General features: G+C 43.7%; 1 protein-coding gene across 2 annotated transcripts in view; it reads left to right on the top strand.

The window, feature by feature from the left end:
• GPR89B (G protein-coupled receptor 89B) overlaps nucleotides 1-24,582 on the top strand; it is a 32,792-nt gene that overhangs the window by 4,065 nt on the left and 4,145 nt on the right. For both annotated transcript variants that reach the window (XM_063442309.1, XM_063442318.1), the window contains exons 5-11: nucleotides 1,130-1,236; nucleotides 2,456-2,557; nucleotides 5,311-5,431; nucleotides 5,533-5,613; nucleotides 19,413-19,522; nucleotides 21,069-21,157; nucleotides 23,232-23,324. In XM_063442309.1, the coding sequence (XP_063298379.1) occupies nucleotides 1,130-1,236; nucleotides 2,456-2,557; nucleotides 5,311-5,431; nucleotides 5,533-5,613; nucleotides 19,413-19,522; nucleotides 21,069-21,157; nucleotides 23,232-23,324 (703 nt within the window). The remainder of the gene's footprint in view (nucleotides 1-1,129; nucleotides 1,237-2,455; nucleotides 2,558-5,310; nucleotides 5,432-5,532; nucleotides 5,614-19,412; nucleotides 19,523-21,068; nucleotides 21,158-23,231; nucleotides 23,325-24,582) is intronic.

Raw genomic sequence — 24,582 nt, 5'->3', positions numbered from 1 at the left:
CCGGCTCTGGAAAGGGGAAAAGGGGTAAAACTTACCTTTTTCCAGCGCTGGGCGGGGAGCTCTCCTCCTCCTCTCCGCCTCCGTTCCTCCCATTTGGCTGAATGCGCACGCGCGGCAAGAGCTGCGCGCGCATTCAGCCGGTCGCATAGGAAACCATTTACAATGCTTTCCTATGGACGCTTGCGTGCTCTCACTGTGATTTTCACAGTGAGAATCACGCAAGCGCCTCTAGCGGCTGTCAGTGAGACAGCCACTAGAGGATTAGGGGGAAGGCTTAACCCATTAATAAACATAGCAGTTTCTCTGAAACTGCTATGTTTATAAAAAAAAAATGGGTTAACCCTAGCTGGACCTGGCACCCAGACCACTTCATTAAGCTGAAGTGGTCTGGGTGCCTAGAGTGGTCCTTTAATGACAACATTTTGGCAAATATAATAAGTTGTGACCATCGCTGAATTTCCAGATCAAATTTTAGTAGCAAAATCGTCTTTTAGTTAATAAGGCTCTTAAAGGGACACTCCAGGCCCCTAAAGCACTTCAGCTTGCTGACAATCTTTATGTGTGAAGAGTCTGTTCTCTTTTTTGAATTTTGGAAAAAAGTAAAATTTCAATAGAAATTAGCACTTTTATAAATGATTCTGGTTACACTCCCCTGGCTTTTTAAGTGGACAACAGGTCCTGTTACTTCCTGGTTTGGTTAGCTTAGTTGTACTGGAGTCAAGAGTCAGCAATTGCCCACATCACCTGCCTTGCAAATACTTCGAATTGAATTGAAAGTCTGTGATTAAACAGACACATGACATTTGGGCAGGGTTAGAAGGGGAGGGCTTACAAAGGCTGCAGATGAGAGAAATGCAGGATTTGCAAACTGTTTTTAGATATAACTTCAGTGAAAAAAAATGCATAATAAATGCCTGCAAGTTTTCATCTGGGGCATATCTACTAAACAGCGATTTTATATATTCTATATTTGGGGAGGGGAGCGTCCCTGTAAGATAGTGCAATGTCTGAAAGAAGAAAGGGATGGAATTTTGCTGTGATAGAATGATTGGAACAGGGGGTGCGCTACCTATCATAACATCTTTAAAAAGTAACATTATTATAATTTATTTTTGTATTTTTTTTGTAGCTCTCGCTACTTTCACTGGAAGCTGAACCTGTGTGTGATTTTACTAGTCCTTGTCTTTGTGGTACCTTTTTACATCGGCTACTTTGTGGTGAGCAATATTCGACTGTGTGAGTACCAACCTCTAGCGCTACAAATACTAACTGCTGTTTGGATACCATTGGGAGCTGATAGCCATAACGGACTTTGGATATATTAAAAAACTTAACAGTTAAAGTTTTGTAATAAACCGTAATCATCAATTAATAACAAGGCTTGTACGGTAATAATCAGAGCTGAAGTGGTGCAGAAGGAGGAAACTTGGTTATTGGCAAACGTTAATCAAAGTTATCTCTAATAATTTGATAATTATATTTTTCCTGTTCTTTTTTTTTTTTTTTTTTTTATACATTTTAGCAAATGTCTCTTAACATCTTCAGGATGCTGAATTCCTGCTATTCTTGCATACTGGGTGCAGTGCAGAGTTTTTAAACATACCTTGAAATGTAATGTTGAGATTTAGCAGTAATTATTAATACTTGTGGTTTAATGACTGTGCAATCATAGCTACTAAGAGGGCTAAACCGTAGGCAAAGAGAAAGAGCAGATAGTGAGGCAAGAAGAATTGCTCAAGACCCATAGTGATATTTGAAAGAGATGTTGACAATGATGATAGACTTAGTGAGATTTGGGAGATGGCACCACTTAGATGACATGAGAAACATGACGATAATACAGCTGGATTTAGAGGGAGATTTGGAAAAGGCACATTCAAATATGTGAAAATGGTGGAAGACTTGGTGAGATCTGGAGACATGGGGAGTTATGAAGACAATACAGTTTTGGACACAATGAGATTTGAGGTTGTTCAGCTGTAGATGTTTGTAGGGTGTAATACATTGAAAAGGGAGATGAGGTCAGATGTGAGATGTTGAATCTGGTGATGTGGTGGGAGGGTTGGAGACTCTGCGGGGCAGGCCATAAGTAGGGTATTTAAGCTTTGAGGAGTTGGTTGATAGAGATGGGACATGAGATGAGTTGGAGGAGGAGGCGGCAGTCGTAAGATAAGTTGACATAAATTCATTATAAGCCATAGAGAGTTGATCAGTGAGCGGTCAAAACGTGGGAAGGTGGTGAGGCAGGGCTTGGAGCAGAGCTTATTATCTTAGCATGCTGCAGTAAAATTACAGTCCCTGCCGATTGCAGGTTATACAGTATTACTGGGTTCATATTTTCTCTGTTTGTAGCGAGTAAAGCTAGCTGTTATTGAGTAGTGAAATGCATCTAATGTTGCAGTCAGTTGAAGCAGTGGCTTCCTGTGATAATTTACATTGAATCTGTCATTTGCAGTGCATCGCCAGAGGCTGCTCTTTGCGTGTGTCTTATGGCTGACCTTCATGTACTTTTTTTGGAAACTCGGGGATCCATTTCCAATTCTTAGCCCCAAGCACGGTATGTTCTGTATAGCATTCCATTTCTGTTTTTCTGTTACACTGTGAGCGGATATTCACAAGTCCCAGTCCGTTCAAATGGTCTAATTCTCCATGCAGCTGCATGTGACAGCATTTTGGATCGCCTTTGTTCTGCCTCATTGGCCTGTTTTTACCTCCTGAAGCATGAAATTTGGAGACCTTCCATCGTCCATTGCAGTTCTAATAATGGTTTGAAAGCTGCTTGTGTCTGCCAAAGGATAATGTACGGGTTATATTTATCTATCAAAAGCAACTGTGGGCAAACAGTAGACCCCCGATTGTTGTAAAACTGAAACTTACACTTTTTGTTTTGCCATTATTTACTGGTAATATCTGCATCAACGTAGGCTTAGCCCTAAACCGTACATTGGGGATTTATTCACTAAACCATGAGCTGAACAACATGTTTTGCCAAATGGCTAAAAGAATATTGCTAGCACCTTCACCACTATATCTTTTGTGATGGATATGGTACTAGGTAGCTTCCTCGATAATGCAAATGAGACAAGGTGGGCACACTCGACTAAACGACAAAATAGCCCCAGGAAAAGGCTAAAATAAGTAAGTACTGGGTGCTCACCCACATAAGGCTCTATCCCCTGAAGAACCCAGAATACATAACAATGTGAATAGAGTAAGGAGCACAACCATAAATCTTTATATATATGAAAAAATCTTTATTAAATGGGTATATACTATAGGAATGTCTCTTTAAATTTCATCAACAAAGATACAAAGTCATACAGCATTTACCAGAAAACAAATTCTGGACATATATAAACGCGCAATGCGTGATATATAAATGAAAGAAATATCATGCAAACAGACCACTGTAATACTAGTATAATCAAAACCCAAACATATAAAAAAAATGCAAAAAACATATTTAAAAAAATGCAAAAAACCATACCAAGGTCAGTGAGAAGCAGGGACAGGGAAGCAGGTTTTTTGATTGACTCTGTCCCTGCTTCTCACTGAACTTGGTATGTTTTTTTGCATTTTTTTTTACATGTTTTTTGCATTTTTTTATATGTTTGGGTTTTGATTATACTAGTATTACAGTGGTCTGTTTGCATGATATTTCTTTCATTTATATATCACGCATTGCGCGTTTATATATGTCCAGAATTTTTTTCTGGTATATGCTTTACAATAGTATGACTTTGTACCTTTTGTTGATAAAATTTAAAGAGACATTCCTATAGTATATACCCATTGAATAAAGATTTTTTTCATATATATATAAAGATTTATGGTTGTGCTCCTTACTCTATTCACATTACTAGGTAGCTTCCTCCACAGGATGATGGCTCAGGAACAGCGCACACACAAAAATACACTTTTTTACATTTCAGAAGACTTTTTAAAATGACCCATCTCAGCAAACAAATATGGGAATTCAGGTCCACCATATGGCCATATTGTGTTAAGCCCACCACTACGTCACAGTACCCCGATATCGGTGGGTCCTACACTACACTCATTTTAGGGTTTGAGACAAATTAAAAAACGGCAAGTGCTCAATGAACTAAGAGTATTTAGCCACTGGATGTTTTGACTGTCATGAGCACTTTCTCATCTCCGTGGACACCATACTAACTCATAGTCCATCGTCACCCAGTTGGCCATATGTACTGCTGCTCTTGGCCAGTCTAGGTTTGGAGTGCATTGAGATTATGCATTCACGAACCCAGGCAGCAAACTAAAATCACAAACATGACAATGTGGTTAGAGCTGTCACTAGATTGCATTATTAAAATAAACCAAAATTCGTTGGTTCCCCTTGGCCGCCCAGTAACCAGGTGGGAGCCAGAATAAGAGGAATCATTGTTAAACCTTATTAGGTTTATTCACCAAAGTGAGAATTCCGTGTGAAGAAACATAAATCACTAATTGTTCTCAATCAAAAAAAAAATATTTTAATTCCAAATCTACTTAAAATAGTGTATTTATTTATTTATAAAATATTTTACCAGGAAGGATACATTGAGATTTCTCTAGTTTTCAAGTATGTCCTGGGTCCACAAAACATTGCATTGATACATTATGGTACAATATAGTAAAAAAACAATATTAATACACAATATATTCAAAATTTAACATGGAGAATGTAGGAAATATATAATCAACCAAATATACATACAGTGTAAATAAACCCCTAAGTTACATATTCCAGTTTGACTCCTTTGGCTTTAAATTTGAAATCACTTTAAATTATCCATTTAGTGAATAATGCTGTATAATTTCTGTTGGTCACCCTTTCCCTCCCAGTGAATTTCTGCTGAAATAAAGAAAATTAATATCAAATTGATTAGAATTTGTGGGTTAAAGTGAGACATTTTTCATACACCTGTTAACAATTCTAATGTTTGTCTGACTCCTCTCTGCTTCAATAATTTACCCTGTGACATATATTACCAGTTTCAAGTAGATCCCAGCTTCTTGACATTTTCAATATTTGACCATTTATGAGGTTCTAAATTCCATTCCAGGTTTACACAGTCCTAGATCACTGTGTTGTCTGTGTGAGTCCTGGATTTCCAATAACAAACTAGTGGTATATTAATGTGTTCTGTATTCCCACTGAATCTTTTATAGTGGCAATACATTTAATTTTTTTGTGTATATGAAGTCTGGTTTCCGTTTCCAATGGTCCAACATCCAACCTCCATATATATGGGTTCTAGACTCCCATTGCAGTGTTACATTGTCTTCCCTGCTCCCGTTTTCCAGGCATCCTTTCCATAGAGCAGCTGATTAGCAGGGTAGGAGTAATTGGAGTGACATTGATGGCCTTGCTGTCTGGGTTTGGTGCTGTGAACTGCCCTTACACATATATGTCCTACTTCTTGAGGTAAGTGAAATGCAGCTCTGATTGAGTATACTTTAGTATAAATTAATCTAAAAAAAAAAAAAAGCCACAATTGATTCCCTTTATTTCTTAATATTTCACAGAAATGTCACTGAAGCTGATATTCTTGCACTAGAGAGACGTCTTCAGCAAACAATGGACATGATTGTCAGCAAGAAGAAGAGGTAAATGTTCTTTTTTGTAAATATGATTTTTATTTGTTATTTTCAAATTTTTCAACAATCAAGGAAATATATGTTGGGACTCGCAGGTCCAAGTTATAACTTGTGGTTTCATTATCGTCAGTTGCATAGATTCACATTGTTACATGGGCACATGCGCCCCTTCTTACTGAGGACTCGCAGGTCCATTATTGAATACAGTTTTGTAGTTGTCTGTCATATTTCTAAGTATTATGCTCAGTTTGTACATACATATAGGTAATGTGTGCTCAATACCTGTAGTAATTTGTACCTTCCTTAGCGTTTTCTCATACTCGTGAGTGTGGATTCGTGGATCCACCATGTCTACTGTTACCCGTGTCTCTCTCTTTGTGTCTGTGTGTTGACTTATGTGTGTCGTGTTACCTCGTGTAAATGTGGGGTGTGGTAGGCCCTAAGGCAGCCGGGGCCTCTGCTAACTCCGCTCCGTTTCTCCAAAGTTCTCGTATGTCTTTTACCTTTGAGTATTATGTATCATGAATGTAGGGGTCGTATCGACCTCCCCATTATCTTGGGGGTCTAATCAGGGCCCCCTTGTGGGTATTCCGTCTCCTCCCTCCAGCATCCCTCCTGAGGCTTTTTTCGTGCCTGTCTAAGTGACGCCTTAGTAGTGTCCCTATCACTTGTGGTGCACAAGGGGTTGGGGCGTCCTCGTGGTCCCCTAACCTGGTGTTTGTTGTAATTGGTAGTCCCGGTACGTGTGTGCTGGGGTTGAGGTGTGGTGCCATTGTATTAGGTGTTTATTGGTGTTGAGAGCAGGTCATTAAAGTCTATTGTATTAGTCTTTAGTATCCAGTGCGTCCATGTGTTGAGGTATTTTTGGTAGGTGTCATTTGCTGAGTTATGGAGTTCTTCCAAGGAACGTAATTCCTCCATGTGTGTGAACCATACCTTTAGTGGGGGGGCGATTGTCTGTTTCCAATATAGAGGCGATTGTCTGTTTCCAATATAGAGAGTGCCTTCGCTATGTTCAGTATGCGGATAGTAAGTGATTTCTTATATGCGGACCTAGGGGTCTGGGTATGATGTAGCAGCATAGCTGCTGGTTGGAATGGTGGCGGGTCGTCTGTGTATTGGCAGATTATTTTGTGTATTGCTCTCCAGTAGGGGGTTATCTTATGGCACCAAATGTGTATGAGTGTACCATATTCCTCCTCGCATCGCCAGCAGTGGGAGGGGTGTGTTGTGATTCGTTCATGTATTGATGCAGGAGTGTAGTACCATTGAGTCAGTAATTTATAGGCTGTTTCTTGGGTCCTGCTATAGCTGGAGCAATGATGTGTTAAATAGCATATCTTCTCCCATTCTCCTTTGTCCAATGAGTGACCTAGGGCCATTTCCCACTTCCCCATGAATCTCGGTTGTTCCGTTGGTGTGAGAGTGAGTAGCATGTTGTATATGATGGAGACCCCATGTGCCAACGGGCCGGGGTCTAGGCAGATGTTCTCAAATGTGGTAGTCGCCCTCATCAGTATTGGGCCTTGTGGGAGGGATGCTATGTAACTCCTTATCTGTCTATATTTGAGGTGTGTCATAAGGGTGTGCTCAGGATGCCCCCTTAGATCGTCTAGCGTCTTAGGGCCCTCCGATGTAAGTGTGTGCATAAGTCTGGGCAATGGTTCCCGAATTAAGTCTTTGAATGTCCTCGGGTCTGTTCCCGGTGGGAAGTTAGAGTTATATGTAAGTGGTAGTAGAGGGCTAGGGTACGTGGTTAGGCCATGTTTCCCTTTTGAGCGGTTCCACTCTTGTAAGGTCGCTTTCGTATAAGGAGAGTGTGTGGCGTTCCCTGTTGATGCCCCAGGCGGTAGCCAAGGTAGCACCGCGACCGGGTTACCCGCTTCGTGTTCCTCGATCTGTTTCCATAGCTTGTGTATGCCAGATTTAGTCCATTCCACTATCCTCATGAGGTGGCATGCCCTATAATACAGGGTGAAATCTGGCAACGCCAGACCCCCCCTGTCTTTCGGCTGTGTTAACAAGGCGTGGCCGACCCTAGGTTTTTTCCCGTTCCAGACATATTGAATCAGAGCTGTACGTATTGCTGCGAAAAATGAGCGTGGGATCTGTATTGGGATAGTTTGGAACAGGTAGAGAAGGCGCGGTAAAAAGTTAATCTTCGCTACCTGTATCCTGCCTAACCACGAAATGTGGGGGTGTGCCCATTCCTGCATCTCTGTCCGCAGCTTCGCTAGTATAGTGGCAAAATTTTCTTTAAATAGGTCCCCCTCCCTCCTTGTTAACCAGATACCCAGATATTTAAGTTTCTGTGTCGCCCATTGAAACGTGTAATGTTGTCTCAGGGGTTCCGCCCTGCGCTCTGGGATACTTATGTTCAGTATGAAAGATTTGGTTAAGTTAATTTTCAAATTAGAGAGCCTCCCGTATTCCTGAAAGGCTTTCAATATGTTTGGGAGGGATATTTCGGGGTTAGTCACATAAAACAGGAGGTCGTCTGCATATGCCGCGACTTTATGGTGAGTCTCCCCCGTCGTCATCCCCGTAATATCTGGGTTGTCTCTAACGGCCGCTAGCAGCGGTTCCAGAGCTAGAACGAAGAGGATCGGGGACAGGGGGCATCCCTGGCGCGTGCCATTTAGTATGTCGAATGGCTCCGATAGGGCACCATTGACTATCACATGTGCAGAGGGTTGTGTATACAAGGCCTCTATCCACCCCCTGATGCCCGAGCCCAGACCCATGTGGGTTAAGGTCTGGAACAGGTATCTCCAGCTCACCCTGTCGAAGGCCTTCTCCGCGTCCGTGGATAGCAGGAGAAGGCCCCCGGCAGTGCGTCTACCCCTATGCATCAAAGCGAGGGTTCGTATTGTGTTTTCGCGGGCTTCTCGCCCCGTCACAAAACCCACCAGGTCTGGGTGCACCAAGGTGGGTATGTGGCTGTAGCCTGTTCGCTAATATTTTGGTCTGGAGTTTGAGATCACTATTTATTAAAGATATAGGACGGTAACTCCCGCAATGTTCCTTAGCTTTTCCTTCTTTAGGCAGAATGGTGATGTGTGCTGTCAGAGATTGTTTAGGGAGTGCGTGACCCTCCTTAATGGCTCAGGAGGAACCTTAACTCTATTGACCTCCAGCAGCTGTCGGCTGACATTGATTCACAACTGCTATCCATCCCTTCCCTCTCCTGTCCCTCACTGGCCATCTCCACATATAACACTACCCTCACATCTGCCTTGAACACTGCAGCCCCACTCCAAACATGCACCACGAGGAGAACACGACCCCAACCTTGGCATAATAAATCAACACGCTATCTGCAGAGTTGCTCCCGCTGTGCTGAACGCTCCTGGAGGAAGTCCCGCACCCAGGCAGACTATCTTCATTATAGATTCATGTTGCTTTCGTACAGCGCAGCCCTTGCCCTCGCCAAACAGTCCTACTTTTCCTCTCTCATTAGTTCATGCTCCCGCAATCCCAGACGTCTCTTTGACACTTTTAATTCCCTTCTCCGCCCTGCTGTGGCCACCCCCCAAACTAACCTTACAGCTGATAGCTTTGCATATTACTTTACTGACAAGATTGAACAGCTAAGGAAACAATTCTCCCCTCCTTGCCGTTCTCTTTCTCAACCACACATAAATCATGCTTTCCCTACCCTTCAGACTTTCTCCCCAGCTACTGAACAAGAGGTGGCTGCACTTCTCCATTCCTCTCGCCCCACCACTTGCCCACTTGATCCTGTCCCATCTCACCTCATCAGATCTCTCTCCCCTTGTCTTGTGCCTATCCTAACACACATCTTTAACTGCTCTCTCTCTTCTGGCACTGTTCCTGCTGACCTTAAACATGCCACTGTAATACCTATCCTGAAAAAACCATCTCTTGACCCGTCCTCCCCCTCGAACTATCGTCCCATATCCCTGCTCCCTTACTCATCAAAGCTTTTGGAAAGACTTGTCTTTACCCGTGTGTCTCACTTCCTTAATTCCAACTCTCTCCTTGACCCTCTTCAGTCTGGCTTCCGCCCTCTCCACTCTACTGAGACCGCTCTTATCAAAGTGACTAATGACCTAATCTCCGCTAAATCCAAAGGTCACTACTCCATATTAATTCTCCTTGACCTCTCTGCTGCCTTTGACACAGTTGATCATTCTCTCCTCCTTCAAACTCTTCAATCACTCGGTCTCTGTGACTCTGTCCTCTCTTGGTTTTCCTCCTATCTCTCCCAACGCTCATTTAGTGTCTCCTTTTCCAAGGATACCTCCTCCCCTCGCCCTGTCTCGGTTGGAGTTCCCCAAGGCTCTGTCCTTGGTCCCCTTCTATTTTCTCTTTATACTGCCTCTCTTGGAAAACTTATTGCCTCTTTTGGATTCAACTACCACCTGTACGCTGATGACACTCAGATATACCTCTCCTCACCGGACCTCTCCCCGGCCGTCCTGCAACGTGTCACTGCTTGCCTCTCTTCCATCTCTGACTGGATGTCGTCACGCTTTCTCAAACTTAACCTCTCTAAAACTGAACTCCTTGTCTTTCCTCCTCCTAATACTGATCCTCCTCTCTCACTCTCCCTTCAAGTCAGTGATATCCACATAAGTCCATCCCTACAAGCGCGCTGTCTTGGCGTCATACTTGACTCTGGTCTCACCTTTGAGTCTCACATCCAGTTTGTTGCCAAGTCCTGTAGGTTCCAACTCAAAAACATAGCCCGCATCCGCCCCTTTCTTACGCAAGATGCTACCAAGGAGCTTGTCCATGCTCTAGTAATTTCCCGCATGGATTACTGTAACCCTCTCCTGATTGGTCTCCCCAAAAGCCGTACTGCCCCGCTACAGTCTGTAATGAATGCTGCAGCTAGACTGATTTTCCTATCCAGTCGGTCCTCTCACACCTCGCCCCTCTGCCAGTCCTTACATTGGCTCCCTGTATCCTATAGGAGTCAATTCAAAGTGCTAACCCATACATTTAAAGCACTGAACAATTCCAGCCCCTCTTATATCTCTTCACTGATCCAGAGGTATGCCCCTCCTCGTACCCTCCGCTCTGCCCGCGACCACCTCCTGACCGCTGCTCGCACCCGTACGGCCAACTCACGCTTGCAGGACTTCTCACGGGCGGCTCCTCTCCTATGGAATAACTTGCCTACTGCCATCAGACTCTCCCCTAGTCTTCAATCATTTAAGAAGGGCCTTAAATCCCATCTCTTCAGGAAAGCGTATGGCCTCCCAGAGTAATCTCTCCCTTACATACCTGTCCCTATGGGATAGTGCTTTGCTCTCTCCTCCAGCTCTGCTTCACTCCTACTTGATATTTCCTATCCTAATGTTTCTAATACCCCACCTCCTATAGACTGTAAGCTCATTTGAGCAGGGTCCTCTTCAACCTATTATTCCTGTAAGTTTTCTTGTAATTGTCTTATTTATTGTTACATCCCCCCCCCTCTCAAAATATTGTAAAGCGCTACGGAATCTGTTGGCGCTATATAAATGGCAATAATAATAATAATAATAATGAGTGGGATATATAAAATATCCGCGTATGTTTTATAATAGCACAGTGGTAGGCCGTCTGGGCCCGGGCTTCTACCCGCCTTTGTCTGTTTCACTGCTTGCGTTAGTTCTTCTAGTGTTATTTCCCTGTCCAGGAGTTCAGCTGTGTCCCTATCTAGTGTCGGCGTCGGATGGAGTGTGAGATATTCCCTTACTGATTCGGTTAGTCGAGCGTCCGCTTGCTGTGTGTGTGGTCTGGGAAGTGCGTAGAGGTTCGCGTAATATGCTCTAATTGCCTCCTGTATCTTGCGAGGTTGTCTATGTAGAGTGTTCCTACTATCCCTTATACGGTCTATGTACGTCTGCTGTCTGCGTTTGGCTAACATGCGTGCCAGTAGCCTGCCACTCCTGTTGCCATGCAGTGCGAAAAAGGCTTTATGTCGCAACGCGTCCCGGTGGTATTTTGTCTGTAATAGTTTAGTCAGTTCCCTCCGTAGTGAAAGTAGTTGGTTTTGGTGTTCTGGTGTCTGTTGGGCTTTGTTCAGGTTGTCTATCTCCCGTATTTTTGTCAAGGTGTCTGTCATGGCCACTTCCCTTTGTTTCTTCAGTATGGCACTTTTCTGAATGAAGTGACCCCTGATCACACTCTTGTGCGCCTCCCACATGATCGTCGGGGATGTTTGGGATTGTGTGTTTGTGTCAAAGTATTCCCGGAGGATTGCGTCGATATCCGATTTTACCTCCGGTACGGATAGGAGGTGCTCATTAAGCCTCCATTTAGCTACCCTAGGTCTATAGAGTGGGGACGCCATCGTGAGTGTGACTGGGGCATGGTCCGACCACGTGGCCGTGCCGTGTTCCACTTGTAAGATGAGGGGGAGATGATAGTGCGTCAGGAAAAAATAATCTAGTCTGGTGTATGAATTATGGGGGTGAGAGAAGAACGTATAATCCCTCTCGTCTGGGTGGTGGGCTCTCCAACTGTCTACTAATTCGTGTTTGGACATGAGGTGTCTGAGCGTGGTTAGGTGTTGTGATGGTACCTGTGAGGTGCCCGTGGATGTGTCCCATTTCGGGTCAAAGGCCAGGTTGAAGTCCCCGCCCAATATTAGTGTGCCCTCCGTGAACCCTCGAATCCTACGGAGTATTCCGGTGAGGAACTTGTGATGTCTCTGATTGGGGGCATAAATATTAGCGAAAGTGTAGACCTGTCCCGCTATCGTCCCTTTCAGGAGTATATATCTGCCCTCCCTGTCCGTCTGTAGGCCCTGTTCCTCGAATGGGATACCCTTGTGTATCAGGATTGCCGTCCCTCTAGCCTTACCCCCATGATAGTCACTGTAGTATCCTGTGGGGTAGTGGTGGTTATGTAGCTTTGGTCTGGCCCCTTCTTTGAAGTGCGTTTCCTGAATGAATATTATGGATGCCCTAGCGGCTTGGAAATCTCTCATGGCTGCTGCTCTCTTTTCGGGTTTGTTTAGGCCCCTTGCATTTATAGTAACCAGCGTGAGATTAGCTGGGGTCAGTGACATTTTGAGCGGAGTCTTTGCGGTCCCGTGCCCCGGCTGCCTCGGGTCGAGTGGGAAATTGGGTTTGTGTTGTGTCAGGTGTGTGTATGTGAGTGTGTAATGTGTCCGCCGGTTATTCGGCGTTAGGGTTGTTGCGTCTCAGTGGTCGTGAGGGCCCTCTTCCGCCCTTGGGTGTTATATGTCGACCACTGGTTATTGGCGCCTGTCCCTCGTGGGAGTGGTTGGAAGGCCGGAGCCTCTGTCCGTATCTGTATGTGTTCGGTACTAACCGAGTTGGTCGCGGTGCGACCCTCTCCTAGGTGTTACCTTGTGTCTCTACCAGAGTCCCGTGAAGTCCCCCCTGGGCTCCGTGTGATGGTGTGGGTGTTTCTCGTCCTCGCCAGTGTGCATATGCCTTACCAGTTTGGTATCGATACCTCAAATAGTGCAATCTAACAATAAACATAAACATTAAAGTCAAAGCATTAACATTAACAATAATATTAGCAATAGGTTTAGTCATCTGTGATAATATCAAGCCCCTTTGGCTCAATCGCCGTTTCCTGGGATCCCTTATAAAATATATTACTCTATACAAGTGTATGACAACTAGCCGTGTGGTTTCCATCCCCTCCAGCCCCGCTCCCTCCGGTTCCACCCCCCCCCCCTTGGTTCTGTCTTCTCTGGCACTCCCGTATGGTATTCCTGTATGAGCATCTCCTTTCCCACCCGCCCTCCCGCAGAGCTCCTGAGCAGTTAGTAATTTGACACCCTTATCTCCTCCTAACCGGTGTACCTGTCCGTTCACCCAGATCCCCCCCACGAAATCTTACCATATACCCCACGTTGTAGTTGGGTCTGGTCCCATATGTGGTCGGGTGCTCGATGCCCGAGCGACGCGGGCCCTCGCCCCCCCGGCCTGCTCCTGAGTAGGTCATCACTAGGCCACCATGGGGGGGGCGGTTGCCCGCGCCGGTCGCCTATCTATCTCGCGTCTCTCCACGCTGTCAACCCTGCGCATTGAACCTTTGTGCTCTTCCCCCCCCCACCCACCTCCCGCCTCTCATCACCCCACTGTATTAGGATACTGTGGACAGATAGCATCTTGGGCAATAGGTCCCACAGTAGAATTGGGAGTCTCTCGGGCCTATCGGCCATTGAAGTGTGATGCTTGCGTTCTCTAGGACGGGCATTGATACCCCACGAGTAGTGTCCACATGCTCTAGTTCCAGTGCCTTCGGCGCGTGCTTATCAGGTGCTTCTCTGTGTACGGATGAAATGTCCTTGAGTAGCGTGGAGCATCATGTCCCTCATAGTCCATGCAAATGTTCCATACGGTCTGTGCTCCTCCGGTGCTGGTGATGACTTGGGTTCGGTGTGGTCAGGGAGTGGAGCCGGTGGGAAATGTCGTGTCGAGTCAGGTCCAGGCTGTGTTGTCGGCTGCTTCCCCCCCTCTTATAGGCCTCATGGGCCGGTCGCCTGTTGGCGGGTGATCTTCGGGGTCCGATTGTCAGCCGTATGTGGTCTAGGGCCCTGGGGGGGGGGGTGTATAGGGCCAGGGGGTCCGGCCATAGTAGCGGGGCCGGTGTGATCTGTAGTTCCCTCCCCAGGGCGTCCAAGTCAGCCATGTCCTTTACCATAAATGGGCCTCGTGGTGTGTGGGCCTGTAATCCAGTCGGAAAGCACCAGCGGTATTTGATCTTATTGGCTTGCAATTGCCTGGTGAATGGGCGTAATGCCCTGCGGTAAGCTAGCGTGGTGGGAGAGAGGTCCGGGTAAAGTTGGACCTCGGTGCTGCCCAGTAGTACCCTGTCCGTCTCCCTGGCTTTACGTAAAATTTCTTCTTTTAACTGGTAGTCCGTCAGGCAGCATATAGCATCTCTGGGCAGGCTCCCCGGAGGGCCTTTCGGTCTAAGCGCCCGATGTGCTCTCACCATGACTATAGGGGTTTGCGAGGCGCGGCCCAGTATCCTGTTGAAGATCCCCTCCAGGGTGGTCTGGATTGGGGCGGTTTCGTCCAGGTCCTCCGGGATCCCACGGACCCTGATGTTCTGCCTCCTTCCCCTATTATCGAGGTCTTCCAGGTGGTGTGCTATCTGTTGCAGCCGTTGGGTGGTAAGCCGGAGGGTCCCTGTGTTTGCAGACTGCGCCGCTTGTATGTGGTCGCAGTCCGCCTCGAGCTGGGAAACCCTTCGGAGTAAGCCGCTGAATTCCTCCCGCATGGCCTGCATTTCTTCCGTGATAGAGGCCCGGAGGCTGCTGTTCGCCTCCGCCAGGTCCGTCTTGGTGGGTAGGTTGCGGAGGATGCTGATCCATTCCGGGCTCGGGTCCGGGGTCGGGTACGGCAACGGCGTCCCTGCTAGCGTCTCCTCGCCATGTAGGGAGGGTGGCGAGAGGGCCCCTCTCGAGGCCGTCGAGTCATTTGAGGCCTGTGTTTCCTCCTCCGCCTGGGCCATTAAGAATCGCCGCATGGAGGAGGTCGATGCACCCCTCGGAGTGTCGGCGGGCTTGGATGAGTGCGGTACCTTGTTTGATTTGCCCATTTTCGGGGCAATTAGGTGCTATTGGCGAGGTTTTGCTGAGAGCCTTGTGGGGAGCTCCGGGTTTACGCCGCCATCTTCTTCGGCTTCCAAGCCACGCCCCCCAAGAGGTAAATGTTCAATGAGATCTTCCTGACTGCGCATGAGTTATTATTATAGATGGCTAGCTGAAAGAAAATAAGCATGAATTTAGTGAATCTGTGGCTTTATACTTTACTGGACTCAGAAAACAGAAACGATAAACTGTTGTCATTAATATAGATATGCAGAGAGCAGATACAAACTGTTCTTCATTCTGTACCTATGTACATTGGTAACAGCGCCACCTACTGTCCTGTATGACAAATACAATCATAATTTATGATGACAGATGGGACAATCTCAGCCATTCTTTCAGACTGGTTGTCTATTGTTCTATAATTCTACAAGTCATTTGTAGTTGCCAAATTCCATATCTTGGCAATGATTGTTGAATGCATCTGAAGTCTGAACTCGAAGAAGTCCCTGAATAAGTGATCCTTCACGTTAATGTGTGTAGTCATTAGATTGATCCGCTCAGTCTGTGACAAGTACATTATTGATTATTTTCATGATGTGCTATGGTGTGCCACACGTCTAGAAGTAGCTGATTTATCTAGATGTGTTTATTTATTTTTATTTTGTGTGTTTTTTTTTATTTTTTTTATTTAAAATATTTTAAATATTTTACCAGGAAGGAAGATTAGTTCAGTTATATCTTGGAAAATGTCATCCAGACAAACTTGTACTGCTGCATACTCCTCTACAGTTTAACAGAGTGCCAAGGTTGTTCGCTTTTCACTTGACCAGTTGGTGGTTCCATCTCCATAGTCAATCCAATTCAGCATCTACATATGGCGTGACTTTAAATTGAGATTGCTGTCAATCCTGACTTAATATGGCATTGATTCACTCTTTTACAGCTTTCCAGGCAGGTTGGCAGGATTTGTTCTGCTCTGACTTTCCATCCGCCTTGCAATATCAGTCCTCAATGAGTAATTGATTCTCTGTTAAACGTAATTTGAATGGATAACTCGGATTCCTTAATTCTTCTTCATCTTTCATACAGACATTTCAGTCATCCATCTGTTATCTCCTCTTTCCATTCAATACCAAGCTAGTGAGCTTGGTATCGTAGCAGGAAAGAAATACACGGAGCTGCCACAAGATGGCAGTAACTGGCCTGCAAATTCAGGAATAATGTTAGTCAAAAGTTTTTATTTACCAAAGTGAGACTTCTTGGGATTTAAAAGTGATTTTCTAATTTAAAGCCAACATAGCCGAATTGGAAAAATTCTCAAAGACCGCTATGCTTCCAGTTCAGCTATTTTAGTCTACAATTTGAAACTCACTTTGATTTCACATTGAACCCTATGGAAACCTTGAACATTTGGAGAATGTGAGAATTGTCAAAATGCAATCCCTGTTGACCTATTACATTGTAAAGTTACATAAAACCTGGGACTGGCCTACAGCCCTGACGTACACTTTTAGTGAAGCTGTTAGGGAGGGGGCATGGGAGGCTATCAGTTCGGAAAGGAATCTAATCTTTCCAACCCTTCCAACATGTCATCCCTGTAACATTCTTGCAGCTGGAAGACTTTGACACATAGACTGGACTTGAGATAAGTGCACAGAATTAACCTCTATGTGTTGCACAAGATCACGTATAAAGTCCCTTATCTGATTACCCTGACTTTATTGCTTACCAGAAGAGCAAATATCACAGTTTCTGTACATCTGAGTTTTGCCTTCTCTATCTTTTTTTTAACTCCTTAAATCTGCTCTCTCTTAACCTTTTGTGTACGTCTTGGATATTACAGGCCTTCCGATGATTAAACACTTCCATCGTTAAATAAATGCTGAATGTACGACACATTCTGATGTGTACATGGTCTGTTTTACAGAGTCTTTAACCCCTTAAGGACACATGACATGTGTGACATGTCATGATTCCCTTTTATTCCAGAAGTTTGGTCCTTAAGGGGTTAAAGGATTACTACAAGTACCATGACCACTTCAGTGATTTGAAGTTGTCCTGGTGCCTGAATTGTGTCTGTGCAGGGTTTCGCTATGGCATGCTGCTGTAAATCATACTAGTGCAGTAGTGGCACAGTAAGTGTTAAGAAAAGTCAGATGTCTAACTTTACAGCATCATTGCAGTCTATAAGCATTTAGACAGTCATACAAATTCTGCTGTTATTAATATTATTATTATTATGTATAAAGCACCAACATATTCCGTAGCACTGTATAATAGGTGGACTAACAGACATGTATTTGCACAAAGACGAGCTAGACGCACAGGAACAGAGAGTGCTGAAGGCTCTGCTCAAACGAGCTTACATATTAGAGTAGAGTGTTCTGGCCATGCACAGGTTAAAGTGCAGACTGTCAGTTTTAATTTGAGGGTATTTAGACCCATACTGTGAACAGTGTATTAATTTAAACACTTGTACTAATTAACACAATCCTAAAACACATTCACCTTCTTCATAAAGGTTCCAGCACCACAGTAAGCCTGTCTTTGTGGGTGTAAGTGCGTGGCTTTGGGAAGCCTGGCACAACCCCTGATGACGATTCATTACTTTCAAATCACTCTGTTGAACGTTGTGAGGTCAGATGTTTCTCTGTCCTTTTGAGCGCCTGCTTGGGCGGCAAGGGGACTGCTCACACATGCAAGGTCTTTATTAAAAATGGCGATAAAAATTATGATTGTATATACTCTTCAATGGAATAAAGCTGGGCCAGCAAAATGTACGTATCTTACAAACACACCTCAATAACGAGTCTATGCCGATAGTCTGTCTGTTAGGAAGGAGGGGAAGCACATTTGGTTTTATTGAACTACTGTGCAAAACCTATACATTTGCTAGTGCTTTTGCTTGTCAAATAAAAAGATGACATTTCATGAGGTACTTTGTTTCAGGTCCCTTGCATTGCACTAAAACCCACAGCCATCTTCTATACATGTTTGTTTCTGGACATTTATAGCTCCAGTCTTGTCTTCAAGTGATACGTGTTTATTACAGGACACGTGCAGGTTGACCTTTCGAATTACAAGTTTGTTTTACATCTTGAACCTGCAACACACGTTGGGTACGCTATCTGTATGATTTGGGTCTGTCCCACCAAAAGGGGAAGAGCCGTAGAATGAGTTTTAAAGTGTTTGATTGTATCTGAGAAGATATGTTTCTGTAGACTTCATTCTTTTAGTAATAAAGGCCATATATTCGGTTCCAGAGGCAGCTGTAATTGGTCATACTTTGCATCGTGTTCAGTTCCTTCATCTTTCCATTATCGTTGTACAGATTTAGCTTAATCTGTGTTTTCAAAGGACTCTAAATGGTCCACTCTTTGAAGTCTTTATCCTGCAACTGGGCACTTCCATCTTGGCTCCCTGTCAGCCATTGGTATAGGCTCTGCCCATTGCGTCTGGTAGTCCGCATAGAGAAAGCAGAATAGGAGAAATGAAAATATTTATTTGTCTTATCTTCATTTGCAATGTCAACCCTGCCTTTTACTGAACTGGATTGGGATGATATTAGCTCAATCTTTACATTTAAAGTACCACTATAGCGGTAGGAATTCAAACCGCAGTCTACAAGCAACAATTTGTTGCTTGTAAACTGCTCAGATAGCTTTATGTTTTTGTTTTTTTTTGCCTAGTTCCAAGATCTTCATGTGACTGTAGTTAATATGGATAAGGGAATGCGGTTTTGAAGAAATATCTAGGAATCTTCATTGATTCCTGATGAGATAGTTAGTTATTCTAAGTAATATGTAAAACTGAACAGAAACCAGTGAACTGCTTAAAGGAACACTATAAATAAAGTACCTCAGAGCACCCCCCTTCCCAGCGGTGTAAAGGGTTAAAAAAAAAAAAAAAAGTTTCCACATACCTAATTCTAGCACCAGTGGCCGTCTGCTCTGGATAGGGCTCCTTCTGTGTCAACGTCAGGTGATTGGGGGAGAGGGGAACCATATGTGCATGCTTGACGGTCATTATTAGGCCTTGGCTCAATGCTTTCCTGTTGGGTTTTTAAACATGCTGGACAGTATACAGTATACACTGTGAAAACTGCAGGAAGCATCACCAAAGGCAGTCTTAACACTGTTTTACATTGCATGGTTACGGGAACAGGGACACTGCACCCAGACCATTTCAATGAGATCATGTGGTCTGAGTGCCTATAGTGTGTCTTCAAGAATGCTTGCTCGACTGTCATGTTTTTATGTTCTGTCTTCAGGATAGCGACGGTCAGACGAAACCTATACCAACGAGGAGAGGTTCACAGCAAACCAAGCGGCTTTTGGGGAATCATAAAGAGTGTTACGTCATCCACACCTGGCAGCGAGAGTATCCTTCATGGTCCAAAATCAAACTGGGTTTTAGTTAGACCATAAATAAAACTTGTACTCTGACAACCATTTTTATAATTACACTAAAAAGTTGGGACATTTTTTATTTTATTGCTACAAAAGTAATGTGTCACTGTGTGTGCTTATGAATACCAAAGTATCATGGGAAGTGTAGTTTACAAACACCTGTAGTGCCCTTGTTAGCTGTGAATTATTTGTAAGATCATCTCATGACCTCTTCTGCCCGATAAAGTAAACATAATCATTTAAAGTTATTCACAACTGAAAGGATATTAATGCAAAGAAATAGATGTATTATTTAAGGACATATCAGGGTGAACACACACAGGAAGGGAAATTGTTAGTACAGCGTGTTCATTTGTGCTAAACATTGTGCTAACTATCAAACTTCCTCTTTAAACTTATCGGTAAAACTGGAAAGTTGACGTTGTTCTCCCAATCACCTTACATCTGCCAACTAAGTATTTATTTAATGAAATGTTCTAAATGAGAAATGTGGCTATAAAATGCTTAATCAAGTGTTCAACATTAGAAGCATTACCATAAAACACTAAAATACAGGTTTCTGTTACAATTAACTAATAGTTGACTGGGATGGAAAAACAGCAGTATAAGTGTGACATCTCTACGTTACTCTTCTGTTGTTCACGTTGAAGACCAACACTAGTTTTGTACCAAAGAATTGAGTTACAGAGAAACTATAGTGCCAAGAAAAAAACTTGTTTTACTGGCACTATAGCTTTCCCCTGCATGAAGGCCCCCCTTCTGGCACTTACCTGGCTCCAGCGCCAATGTCCCCCAGCGCTGGCTATGGTCCGCTTTCCCTCCTCGCCCACCGACATCAGCAGGCGGGGAGACCTAATGCGCATGCACGGCAGTGGCCGCACTCACTTTAGGATTTCCCTATAGAAAAACATTATTCAATGCTTTTTCTATGGGGTTTTGGGCAACACTGGATGTCCCCATGCATAGTGTGAGAACGTCCAGCATCAGTTCGGCGACAAAAAGTGACCAAACAGCCCAGAAGTCCCTCTAATGACAGCCACTAGAGGAGGAGTTAACCGTAGCAGGTAATTATTGCAGTTTATCAAAAACTACAATGATTACTTGCTCAGGATTAAGGGACCTGGCGTAATGCACCCAGACCACTTCAATGAGCTGAAGTGGTCTGGGTGCCTATAGTGTCCCTTTAATTAATAACTGTAAAGCCGCAGTGTGTTTGCTCCCTTTGTGTTCCTATTTAAGTAGATCAACACTCTCTCCCATGGCAATGACTTTTAAATGTTTTTCTTAAACCTAATCGTATATCTTTTTATGAACTCATAACTCTTATTTTTCAAGTGTTCTACTCCTGGCATGTATGATGAGATAATGTCCGTAATCATAAACACTTTTTATGAGTCTGGTAATAATGACCAGGGTTTGTACTCTTATGAACTGGCCTGCTAGTTGAGCTTTTAGATGCAGTTAATGAGCCGGAGATCTGTTCCCTTGATTTCTTAACTCCTCATCCTCGCGTACAGATCTCACTCAAATTCAGCAGGAGGTAGATGCTCTAGAAGAATTAAGCCGTCAGCTTTTTCTGGAGACAGCTGATCTTCATGCTACTAAGGTATGGTCTACCTGGGAGATAACTGGTGTCATATGTAGTCATTGAGCAAGGTTTTTGTTGTTACAACTGATTTGTAAATGTCATAGCATTAACATAGGTAATTTAGATTTAGATTCCTGCAGGGGAGTTTTCTTCCTGTTGCAGTCTTTTGGAAAATTACTGCTGCTAAATTTAACGTTTCTGTGGGATTAACACACGGGTCAACTGCACACTGGGATATATTGTAATGGAATGTTAAAATAAAAATTCAGATGGAACTTTCACAATATAAATTAAGTTGCTATTTAAAGGAACACTATTAGGTCAGGAACACAAACCTGTATCACTTACTCTATATATTGTTAAACACACCATCAAGCTCTCCTGCACCCCCCCCCCCCCCCCCCCCTTGCCCTCAATTCTAGTATAATCTCATCTTTACTCCAGTCTGCTGCTGCAGACTCTGCCTCTAATCTGCCTGCTTGGCTGACATCATCAGAAGTGGCGTTCTGAGCTAATCACAATGCTTTCACATAGGAAAGCGTTGAATTGTCTGTCAGGGAGGCAGATCAGGGGCAGAGCCAGCACAAACCAAACACAGCCCTGGCCAATCAGCATCTCCTCATAGAGATTTATTAAATCAATGCATCTCTATGAGGAAAATTCAGTGTGTCCATGCAGAGGGTTGAGACACTGAATGTTAGTCACACTGTGCAACACTGCCCTAGGAAGCACCTCTAGGAGTCATCTGAGGCATGGCAACTGGAGATATCCCTAAGCTGTATTGTAAACACTGTATTTTCTCTGATGAAACAGTGTTTACTGTAAAAAGCCTGAAGGGAATGATTAGACTCTGTAATCTGTAACAGATTTATTTAACCAATCATTGATAACAGGAGTAGTCCCAGAAGATTGGAAGTTGGCGAATGTTGTGCCCATTCACAAGAAAGGTAATAGGGAGTCGGGCAACTATAGGCCAGTAAGCCTTACTTCAGTAGTGTGGAAAGTGATGGAAACCATGTTAAAGGATAGGATTGTTGAACATCTAAAAACACATGGATTTCAAGATCAGAGACAACATGGGTTTACTTGAGCTCTGCAAGGAAACTATATTTATTGGTTTTGGTTAGGAAATAGTATCGTCATGAAGTGTCAAATTGCCTTTAAGTGGTGAAAATTTGTCAGTTCAAGTTAAATCAAAATTCTGCTCCCCATCAAAACTCATTAGGGTCCTTCTGCATTTATGGCATGTTGAAGGGAAGTCTATTATAGCCTACAAATGTGCCGCAGAGTTACTGTCCAACTTGAATTTCTCATTGAGGTTGAAGTGATCAGCAGACATGAATACCAGAAAATATTTCTGGAGCCCACTTGACTTGATCAGAGGGTTAGCTTCCTAACTTGATGGGTAAAATGCATAGATCACATTGACTACAGCCCGCTTTAGTGGTTCTAATACTAAAAGTATCCTGGCACCTGTTAACAGGGCACCTGGTCCTGCTAGATGCAAGGGCGACTGAACTGCAGAAGCCAGATGCTGATCCTGCAGCTCATTCATTGGCATCAGCTTGTCACTCTCAGCCAATCAGTGACCTTCTATGCATAGAGCTATGAAGCCCAAAACAAATCCCTTTACACCTCTGGCAACAGAGGCACCATGACCACTTCAAATCACTGAGCTAGTCATGCTGCTGGGAGTAACCCTTTAATGAATAAACCCCCTGCATACTCATTTCATGGTGTGCTTGGGTGTATTATATAAAGGAACACTTTTAAAAATTAGCTTTTAGTGCACTTATTTAGAATTACAGGGCCCTATAAAAAAAAAAAATAAAATCCAACTTAAACTTACTTTCATTCCAGCACTGTGACAGTCTTTTCATATCAGCCTGATCTGTGTTCTCTGACGTCATCAAGCCTGATCACTATTGTCTAATCAAATGCTTCTCACAGAGAAGCACTGAGGGGATACAGCCCATGCGCCACTTTTTTACAGAGAAACATGGAACTCTACAATGTGCACGTTAGGACATGCAGGAGTGCTGACAGCAGCATGTGGTTGTTTTAAGTGTTAATTCTGTTTTCTTTCTTTTAGGAGCGCATTGAATATTCTAAAACCTTCCAAGGAAAATACTTCAATTTCCTGGGTTATTTTTTCTCCATTTACTGTGTGTGGAAAATCTTCATGGTAAGACCTATTCATTATTCGGAGATGCTATCATTTCCTTTTATGATGGCTCTAACCACAATCCATCCCATATTGTGTGACATAGTAATAGAGGTTAAATAAAGGTTCCCGGAGTAAAGTGTACATTTTCAAACCCGCCTGCTGCTGTGGATTCAAAGAAAGGGAAAAAACTAACTTGGAGCCCTTTCACCCATTACTAAAAAGTTATCAATGGATTTTTACTGATACTTTCATTTATACCTTTATTACCTTCTATGTAACAAATATATGTTGGTGTTTGCACATCTGGAGCTGCGTGCCTCCATCATTATTATTAGCTGTGCTCTTTTCTGTCATCTAGAATGGTTTGTAGATGAGGAGAAGCATTGACCATGTTTCTAGTTGTCCACTCCCTCCAACTCAGTGTGTGCCCTGACTGTGACTGAATTGAAATGGATTGTGATGTCAGATTGTTTAATATACATGAAACAGATAGGTAGTAGTTAGACCTCAGGTTTACTGCACGAGTTAACAGAAATGTTATAATTTCTCCTAATCTGTAGGCATAGTCTCGCCTTACTAGCATGGTTCCTCTAGATTTGTTATGGTATTTGCTGGTCAAGTATGCTATTCCTCTTACTCTTATACACGTACAGACACAGACATACACAATGATACACATATAGATACATTGACACATAGACACACACATGCAATGACACACAGAGATGATATATAATGACACACAGAAACACACAATGACAGACATATGACACACTTACAGATACAAGCACACACAATGAGACTCTGTTACAGAGATACATGCAGATTCACAGACATGCAGACACATAGACACACAATTACACATATAGAGACACACAGTGACCCACATACAGATTCACAGACACACATACATGTCAGACTTTTAGAAACCCTCCAGTCTCCCAACTTTTGGGTGCTGGAGGGCGACTTCTACTGGCCGAGGCTATTAGGGGTCAGAGGCTATAGCTGTTTTCGCCCCCCTCTTTCTGCCTTCTCCTCCTGTCTCAGTCTGTTATCAGCCTTGGAGGACGTTCATGCTGGTCCTTTCCTCCCAGCCTGCCTCTATGAGAGGGCCCGATCATGATTTTAATGAGCCGCAGCCATTCTGGTTGCTAGGATAACCTTATTTGTTTAAATAAAATGATCAGTGTTCAAATAGAACTGCATTGTTAAAATTGATAGGCATAGACATTGTTTAGTTGTTTTATCAACACTTTAGTGAGTGATGAATGGCTCA

Source organism: Pelobates fuscus, chromosome 1 (genome assembly GCF_036172605.1).
Source record: "Pelobates fuscus isolate aPelFus1 chromosome 1, aPelFus1.pri, whole genome shotgun sequence".
In the NCBI taxonomy this organism is placed as follows: domain Eukaryota; kingdom Metazoa; phylum Chordata; class Amphibia; order Anura; family Pelobatidae; genus Pelobates; species Pelobates fuscus.
The sequence above is the reverse complement of the archived record's forward strand: the minus strand, read 5'-3'. Positions and strand labels throughout refer to the sequence as shown.